Raw genomic sequence first — 10,337 nt, forward strand, 5'->3', positions numbered from 1 at the left:
TTTTCCCAGCTATTTCAATTTTCGAATTGGACTCCTTAAAGGAGCATTTTAGTCTTTTCAAAATTAGATATGTCACAAAAAGAGCATAAAACACTTGAATTGCTAGATACTCGATGCTGATTTCAATTTTACACGGTTTTCACCTTTCACGAAAAATATTTTTAACTGGAGCATATACCTTTGCAAAAACTTTGTACTTCGTTGAAGGATTTTGATAAGAATATTCCTGCAAGTAACTTTTATTTGAAAAGTGTCCCCCCCCCCCTTTTTTTTATCCATAAAATAAAAATTATTCAGGCATCCCATCTGATCATTGCTCTGGCCTCCGGCATTTCTGACGTTTGATGCGTGGTTTATTATGATGTATAAATTATGGCAACTCGTCGATTATAAACAATTTTATTCGTCTGATCGCGAAACTCAATACATCACGAAACAAGTTGATTTGAAATATTACTACTGGGGAAATCCCATTAAAATCTTTCACTTTTCACAATTTATGTTTAAATAAAATGCATCAAACTTGTTTTCATTGAACGTAGTGGCCATTGACCTTATTTGCGGTGACACAGGTACTTCAAAAGTGAACTTTTCTTTAGCACATCGTAACAAAAAGCGGTAATCAGCTACTATTTCCTTTCAATATATCTGAAGTATTCATGCATCTTCCAACTTAGATAGTTACACGATTCCTGCTTAGGTTTAATGAGTTAACTATCTGTTTAATGTAAAATCTACTTCCGATATTTGTTTACTAACTGCTCATGAACAAAATGAGAAATTTGGTTGCATTTTGTTGATAAGTATAGGTATTAGAGTTTATACTAAATCATAATAGTGGAGCAGGGCCTGATTGCTGAATCGGCCATGGCCTAGGGCCCCCAAAGGGCTAAAATTGTTCTAGGCAATAACTATAGCAATTTTAGGCAAGTATAATGTTTGACTGCAAGGGGGGTTTCCCGAAAAATTACTTAGCCTAGGGCCAGGCCCCTCATTAGGCATTTTCCAGAGGGGGGGGGGAGATCAAAGGGAAAGTACTCAATGCATATCATATTGAAAAACAGCAATAACCATGCTATCATACATGGAAATACATTGATTTCTCAAAGCCAGGATGCTCAATTGCCCCCTCCTGACACTCCTAAATGACACCCCCCGATATCTTAATCAAGTCCTGAGAAGGATTTTCAATGTATGTTAATGGTTTACAGACTTCTTGACAAGTCAGGCTAGGGCTGATGTCCCATTTTTGTTCACAAAGGTTTAAGAAATACAGTAAAACCCCTTTTAACGGACACCCCTCAAGTGCAGACACCCCTCTTATGCGGACAATTTTTAATTCCCCGATTCCAAGGCAAGTAACATTATTAAATCCCTGTCCTGTGGACGCCCTTTCATTCTGGACAAAAAATACTATCCCGTTAGTATCTGCATTAGAGGGTTTTTACTGTACTTAGAAAATGAACACAAAAAATGTATGTGTCCATACATACTTTCTGTACGCTATTTTCCTCTTCCTCAACCATAGAAGTTGAAAAGAAAGGCTTGTGTTTCCTTCATCTGTTTTACTATTTAAAAAAAAATGACTTGAACTCTTTTAATTTTTTTTAGGTAAATCTATACATTGCTATAACTATAGTAATATGAAGTCTCTCCTAGGTAATGGTTTTTGAGCTTAAACTTTTCTCATTGAGGAAAAAATAATAAAAAACTAAATGAAGAAAATGTACATTTAACTAAAATCAATCACCAAATGTGTTTTTCATTTTTAAGTGATATTTCGCATCAAGTGATTTCGCGTTAACGCGGGTCAACTGCATGTTTATATATTTGAAGACAGTTTTGAATTTCATTCTTTCAATAACAATATTTTTTTTAATCATAACTTCGTAACGGGGCAATTCCACGGTGTTGGACGTAAGAATTGCATGAAATATACTTTAAAAAACCAACAAATTTAAGGGTTACCAATTTTGAAACAGATTAAAATATTTTTTTAATTACTTACCAATGTATGTAGAATTGTTAAGCATAAAAAGAATTTGATAAAAAATTTTATTTTAAGAAAAAATATTTAACTCATGGTGTCGCACGTATGAGCTGAATCTGAAAAATGAGACTAGCAAAACTAAAATTTAAGATTCAGGTCAATGGCTTAATCTGCAACAATGTAACTACTTTTATGTCAAAGAGCAATGGTGAAATATTAATAACTCATAAATATTTTTTTAATTTTAGAGGTATTAAGTGCCAAAATAGGGACTTTAGTATTGGTGTCGGACGTAAAAACTTGGTGTCGGACGTAATATGTACAAAATTACCATGGTGTTGGACGTAAGCAAGTGTTTAAAACCTACTTTAATTAATTTTAATTTTGCTTAAAACCTTGAGAAATATGTTGATGACAATAAATGAGGTGTTTAGATAATTAAAACATTAATTTTTAAATATTTTTCTAAATGCTAATTATCACCCACTTCTAATTAGGATTGGGAAGATAAATAAATTCTTTAAAATATTTTCTTTCGTATAAAAGATTTTATCTTCCTCTTTTAGCCACTTAAAGTGCCCTTCTGTCCTATAAATCACAGATTCTTCAATCATTTCATTATTTAACTGGGGGATGCATTCTGGGTAATGTACACTCGTAGTTATCCGCAACCCAGTTATGTACTTTAAGTTGTGCAACAAATTCCATATTTTCAAATTCATCCAATTCATCACTGTCAGATAGTTCTTTAAATAGAATAACCATCTTAAGTGTTTTTGAGGGAGAATGATCTGAGATAGTAACTTCATTTGATGAAATTGCTTTGACTCAGTGTATGCAGTTGCATGCATGCTAAGGATTTTTTCTGATATTGGTGCAATGTTGCTGAATTATACATGATCTCTTCTGATGATATGTATACTTTAATGTATACCTCTGATTAATGAAAAAGCCACAGATGCGTAATTCTTGTAGCATACCGATCAACCCTATTCCAGCTTTTCTAGTACAGCTAGAAAGTCGCCCGTCAAGGTATGATGAGTGAAAATTGCTTCTACTCTTCTGCATTTGAACGAAGCATTTCCCTGTTTGGTGATATTTTGGCAGTTAAAATTTTAACTCTAACACCAGTGGATTAACTATGAACTCCAGTAGGTAGTGTTCATATTGTTGAGAATTTTTTCGTTTCTTCATTCCCCTGAAATGACACAGTCTTACCAGTAAAACAGTTAAGTTACCAGATCGAGTTTAGCCTTGTCACAACAAAGATTTTCCCTACACGTTAAACATTTACCAAAACATATTATCAAATTATCATACCGTGGCGCGAGTTTCATTGTTGAAACACATGGGTTACTTTATCATCGGCTGTTATTTATATGAGGATAGGCCTCTGGTTTCAGTGGTGGTCTGATTTGGTTGAGCCCCCCACCTGTGATTTTACTTCTATCCCTTACATTACGCAACACTTTCTCTTTTTTAAAAATCTTACCAACTATACTGTCTACAGCTCCTTTCCCCGGAAACACTGCAGAGAAAATCCAGGTGAATTTTGTGTTGGATTTCAGCTCAAATAAATGTAAATTTTGTTAATAGGTATCTTTGCTTAAATTGTAAGCTGGGTCCATTTGAGAAAACTTGTATATTTTTATTTCTTGGATATTTGGTTTTAAGATATTCCAAAAGGAAACTTAAAAATTTATGCACAACGAATTTAGTATGATCCAAAATGTCAAAAATTATTGCAAAAGTTAAAGAGATTTCTTTGGAAATCCACGCATACGATGTGAAGATCGTGGCTTGGGCATGTGCTCAATTTGCCAGGTTGGACTTCCTTCTGCTGCACAATTGCCGCATTTTGAGGTGTTTAAAATAAAGATAAACCTATTTCTTATGAGTTCAGTGATTCTAGAAAAAAAAAATATTCAGTAACAAATTGGACCAGTTATGATTAATCAATTTCCAGTTTCATGGATTAGAAAAAATGTTTTTTAGTTCGAATAACCATTAATAAAGAAATTTTTAATGACTAAAGTAAAAAGAAATGTTATTATTGTTGTCATCTGTCCTTTCTACTTTTAATCAGAGAAATTCTGCAATCAGAATGAGTTAAAAAATTTTAAATCGGACGTAATGTGGAGTCGGACGTAATTAATTCATTACGTCCGACACCATAAAATAACAAAAAACTATTCCTTTGAATGTTGTTTGGATTGTAGATTTTCAATAGTAACTGATGTTCTGATTTGTAGGTAAAATGTTTTGTAAAATATTCCATCCTATTTTATACAGCACAAACTGTTAGGCAATTTAGTGTCGGACGTAATTTTATCAAAGTGCCTGTTATAAATAAGCTTTTAAAGACAAACATATTTTATTTAGGTTTCATTTTTTGTTCTACATTTGTTCTAAAGTGTTATGGCAGGCACCTGAATCAGTTACAATTTGAAAAATATTGCAACTATAGTTTGAAATACCAGTTCCAACAAGATATCAAAAAATCCATTACGTCAGCATGTCGAAAATACCTTTGTTCAAAGGCTTGTAACTCTTATAAACATAACCTTTTGTGGTAATTTTTATTATTTTCATATAATTCAACTCATAAGCTTCAAAATGATACCTCATTTGTGAGAAAAAAAGGATTTTGAAAAATTGGTCATCAGTTCCCCATTTCTGTGGAATTGCCCAATGCATCCAGAGAGGATTTTTTAATTTTTGGACTCAAAATTTTCAAGACTTAAATTGCAATTAAATAAGATGTTGAACATGGCGCCCATATGGGGGAGGGAGCAAATGGAGGCTCAAGCCCTTGTTTGCTCAAGCTCCCATTTTTCCCTTAGAAATTAGAATTTCCTTTGCTTTTTGTACTTTTTTTTTTTTTTTTTTTTTTGCAAAATGTAAAAACATTTCTTCTCCAGTCATTAATGAATAAGTTAAAGCAAAGTGGTAAGCTCAAAACTTTGGTGTGAATAAATAAATCAATGAATTTTTGCCCTGAGAATATAGATCGAATGTACATTAGATTTAAAAAACGTTGCTATGAGCAAATTTTCATTTTTACATAACTAAGGCTAAATAATAGAGAGGCAAAAGTGCACATCTGAAACAAACTAAGATCCCTATAAACCAGGGATTCCCAACCCATGGGCCGCGGCCCACAAGTAGGCCGCGAACAGCGTGTTACTGGGCCGTGGACACTTCTCGAGAATCTGAACCAAGATAAATCTTGGAGTCTCAATTTCCGTTATTTATGAAAATTCACTTACTAGATGTACCGTTACTCAAAAGTTCTCTCTGGCTACTAAAGCCAGAAAGGAACTTAAGCCACTAAGGAACTTAAAAATTAATAAGCAATAGCCACTAAGGAACTTAAAAATTAAGAGTTTTCATTTTTCTTTGGTACTTGCCCCTGTAATTGAGAAGATGAAATCTAATGAATCGGAAACACCTTAAAAGAAAATTGCCAAACTTAGTATTAGTCATTGAACTAGAAGAAATCTCTATAGCTCAATAGTATTAATTTCAAACTTCAAGTTAAAAATGCTCCTCCTTTGTTGAACTGGCATGACCATCCAGTGAATTGAGACACTTGAAGAGCTTTTCAACAACCTACTTATTTGAATAAGACTTTTTCGTGGCATTTTTTTAAAATTATTATTTTAATATTATAGAAATGCATTGAATATTGCGAGTTATTTGAGACTAAAATTATCCAGTTTCAATCCAGATATCAACTCCCTCGTAGAGGAAAAACAGCGTCAAAACTCCCCCATCTTTGACGACTTGTTTTTGAGGTTTCTTACATCTGTGCTAGATAAGTAAATGCAATAAAGTTATTTTCTTTCTTGAAAATTATTTTGAAAGTTGTTCGTATACAGTGTACCTATATCAGTGGTGCAGCATGAGGGGAGAAAGGGATTAAAATATCCAGAATTCTTGTTTTTAACTCACTTTCAATCCTAATGCGATATATTATTTGCACTTAAGGACAACTATAAACAGATGCCCCACCCCCTCCGAAAGTAAATTTCGGCTGTGCAAGTAATTTTTTCGTAGTTAGTGTGCCTCAATTCTGTTTTCTACCAAAATAGTGGGCCGCACAGCTAAAAAGGTTGGGAACCGCTGCTATAAACTAATAGATACGTCCATTTCTACCTATAAACCGGATATTAGCCTTTCCATGTAATCAATGGTCAGACAGTATGTATGTATGTCCAAGTTACTTCTCCCGAACGACAGTGAACTAACCATGAATGGATTCGTAATCCTCCCGTCTTTATGTTTGGCTATTTAACATAATCCTCTGATAATAATTAGCGGAGATATCAATTAAAAACTTAATTATGACACTTAGATTTTGAAATAAAATCCCTATATTTTGAAGGCTTTCCTCCATTCAAATTATTATTCAGTGCTTCATCTCAACTTTCCATAACAATCCTTTGATTAAAATTTGTAGCGTGAAGAAAATCATTGAGAAGAAAGATCTGTTACCATTTTTTTTTCTCGAATATGAAGAAATAAAATTGTGGCTTATGTTTTAAAGGCTTTTCCTGTATTTGGAAGATTTAAAATGTTTCCTTTTTGGTTATTTTTCCGCAATCTGCCGCAAAATTTTACTGATTTTTTTTTAATTTTTATTCAAGCTTGGTTGTTGAACATGCGTCACTTGACATAACTTTTATGTTTGAGTTAGACTATGCAAAGCTGGGCGACGCAGCTAGTAATGTTTATAGTTTTTTTTTTTTTTTTCAGTGGGATGATGGAAGCTGAAGAAATTCCCCCCAGTGTACAACAAGAGACGAATGCTGAACAGTTCTTTTCAACGGATGAGAATGAAAATAAAGTTGCCTTCTTCTGTGCTCCTTGCAACAAGAGTTTCAAGTCGTCGTTCAACCTCCGGAAGCACAACTTGACTCACACCGGCCTCAAGCCTCACATCTGTGACATTTGCGAGAAGGCTTTCACTCACCAAAGTGACCTCAAGTCGCACCGAATGGGACATACCGGGGAACATCCCTATTCTTGTCCTCTCTGCGGGAAAGGATGTCCCACTCCCAGCAAACTTGAAAGACACCAACTCACTCACACCGGCAAGCGTCCTCACGTCTGTGACTTGTGCCAGAAAGGTTTTCGCACTGCCAGCGATCTTCAGAGGCACAAGACAACTCACAAAGTTGAACCGGCTCATGCCTGCCCCTTGTGCAGGAAAGGTTTCGAGACTTCCGTCGACTTGGACATACACCTGCTCGTCCACAGTGCGGAGAGTTCATACGAGTGCGAGTTCTGCAAGAAGGAGTTTGATTCTGTTAGTGCATTGCAGAGTCACAGCCTTATCCATTCCCTGGAGAGATCCCATTTCTGCGAGGAGTGTGGGAAATCGTTCAAGTCCCTTTTCAATTTGAAGAAGCACATGATGTTGCATTCTGGCGCTCGGCCACACGTGTGTGAGGAGTGTGGCAGAGGGTTTATATCTTCCAGTGACTTGAACACGCACAGGCTGAAGCACACTGGCAATTACCGTTATACTTGTAACGTGTGCCAAAAAGGATTTGCCACGCCCAGCAAACTCCAAAGGCATATTCTTACCCACACCGGAGAACGTCCTTACCACTGTACCATGTGCGACAAAAGTTTCCGTTCCCTGAGTGACTTGCAGCGCCATGGCATAACTCACGAAGGAAAGGATTTTACTTGCCAGTATTGTAGCAAAGGATTTGATTCTGAAGAAAAGTTAAAAGCCCATTGTGCTTTGCATTTGGATGATAAGAACTTTGTCTGTGATGTTTGCAACAAGACATTTACTACTATAAACCACCTTAAGAGCCACCAGGTGACACATTCCAGTGACCGGCCATACATTTGTGAAGTGTGTGGCAACGGCTTCAAAACTTTTCAGAACTTGAAGAAACATTGCTTCTCGCACACAGGGTACAAACCATATGCGTGTGATTTTTGTGAGAAAAGGTTTACCAGTTCAAGTGACCTCAAAATACACAGACTGCTTCACACAGGGAATCATCCACATCCTTGTCCCATGTGTGGGAAGGGATTTCCCACTCCGAGCAAACTCACTCGGCATCTTCTCACTCATACCAGTTACAGACCTGCCTCGTGTGATCACTGTAACAAGAGATTCCGCAATCAGAGTGATTTGCGCCGACACATAGATATTCATAAAAGAGCTAAAAAGTCTCACACTTGCCTAAGTTGTGGGCAGAAGTTCAAAAGCAAAACAGAGTTTGTCAGTCACTCTGAACGTTGCTCAGACAAGCCATTCATGTGCCTCGTGTGCAACAAGAGATTCAGTTCAGAAGTGAGGCTGAAAAATCACTCAAAGATGCATGTGAGCAGGCGGACACACTGCTGCGATGTCTGCGGAAAGGGTTTCGTGAACATCAGTCGGTTGAACTCTCATCGGTCGTCTTGCACTCTCAAGGTTCATGATACGGTTAACTGTGAAGAAGGTGGTGGAGATGACATTGGAGAAAACATGCCACCTGAAAATGGTGCCCTAGATCCGGAGGCCGTTTCTAGTGATTCAGAAAATTTAGACGATTTCCCACTCGAGATGAATGTTGAAGTCCAACTGTATGAAGGGGAATCTTTGTTCTCTCCTAATGAAACGTCGAAGGGAATACTGCAAGTGAATGGTCTGGAGAATGAACCTGATGAAAAGCCTTTGAATGTTTCACATTTTACTAATGGCTGTGAACAGGACAAAAGTAAGATATTCAATAATAATGATACTTCTGATGGAGATTCACTTGAGACAAAGCATCCAGAAAATAGTTTTAAAAATAGAATTAAATATTTTCATAACTCGAGCAATACTGATGAGTTACCTCTTGAAATGAGCGTGGAATACAAGTAGATGAAGGAAATAATTTTTATAATGAAGAAAATCTAAGATATCAAGTAAAGTGTGAACATCATTGCTAGATAATGTAGACACACATGTGCACGCCATGCACGAATACATTTTCCGCTGTGCAGTTCCATTTGCTGCAGATATGTTCATTGTCCATTAATTTTTAATTAGTATCAATATTAAACAATGATTATCTTCAAAATCTGTCAATAAAGTAATGAAAAAGTTCATCTCTTGCTTTCATGGATACATCATTGAAAACAAGATAAGCATTGCATTACTAAAATTTTTAAATACCCACTGAATATTGCTTTACTTGCAGGCTGCAGATAGTTTTGAGTTGTGTGTGCAGATACTTCATATTTTTATTTTACTATGGTGATCATTAATTTCAAACATGTGTCATAATCCAAAAACAACTTCAAACAAGTGCCTTAGTGAAACCTGTTTCCATGGTTCAAAGAACTTCAGTTACTAGGACAAGGCTTATGATTGTTACTTGACATGAAAGTTCAGATATGATTCCATGAAAGTGGGAATTCTGTTGGGTAGAAAATTTCCTACTGTTCTTCACCAAATTTGTATCAAATTATGTTGTGAAGGAAATGAATTTGTAGTAATTTATGGTGTGATCTATTTATTAAATGCTATTTGTCCTTTGTTTTGTGAGATTGTTTTATTTAAATTTGCAGGTGAGACAAAAAAAAAAAGAAGGAAAGAATTGCGTAGTGAGAAAAAAAATTATAATTTGTTGCTATCTACATTTCTACTGAAAACAACTTCTCATGTGGATGCTTGGGTACTCACCCACCATGAGCAATGGGAAAGTATGGTGTACTCAGGGGTGCCCACCTGGGAGGGGGTGGGGTCATTATGCAGACTGCACCATTAAAACTTTGAGGGATGGGGGTTTAAGGGGAATTTTTTCCTTTTTAGGGGTGGTTCTTGCCCTTTGGGGGGGGAGAGGCACCCCTGGGGTACCGCGCCTCTTCAAACTATGGAACACCTAACCCCTGATTCCCAAAATGAGAATAAGACTTCTCAATTGTCAGTGGTTTTTTGTTTTCTCATTGCACTTCTTTTCTTTAGATGGATCCAGTGGTGTAATGATGGAAAAAATAATTGGCGAAAGTTATTAATGTGTCCATAGAAGCAACTGAAAATTTAAAAGGAAAAGTAAAGAGATACCTAAGTTAAAATAAAATCTATATCACTTGGAAAGCAGTCAGTGACGGATCTACAATTTTTCCGAGTCAAGGCAAATACTTGAAACCAGGGTTGGCAAGATTTTGGATGCAATGGTAAAAAAACCATGGTTTTTACCATCCTGTTGTGTGACAAGTGTTTGAAACTGTTTAAAGCTTTTTTTTTTTTTTTTTGTGACATTGTATTTTATGAGAAAATATAAAAAACAAAAAATCTATTGAAGTAATTATTTTTATTAAAAAATTATTAAATGTGAACATTTTTTAA

General features: G+C 35.7%; 1 protein-coding gene across 1 annotated transcript; it reads left to right on the forward strand.

Annotated features, from left to right (window-relative positions):
- Nucleotides 1–583: 583 nt before the first annotated feature.
- Nucleotides 584–8,867, forward strand: LOC129226323 (zinc finger protein 431-like). Its single transcript, XM_054860925.1, has 2 exons — nt 584–618; nt 6,749–8,867. Exon 2 carries the CDS (start codon nt 6,753–6,755, stop codon nt 8,865–8,867), a length of 2,115 nt encoding a protein of 704 aa, XP_054716900.1. The 5' UTR covers nt 584–618; nt 6,749–6,752.
- The last annotated feature ends 1,470 nt before the right edge of the window (nt 8,868–10,337 follow it).

This window comes from Uloborus diversus, chromosome 7 (assembly GCF_026930045.1).
Source record: "Uloborus diversus isolate 005 chromosome 7, Udiv.v.3.1, whole genome shotgun sequence".
Taxonomy (NCBI): Eukaryota; Metazoa; Arthropoda; class Arachnida; order Araneae; family Uloboridae; genus Uloborus; species Uloborus diversus.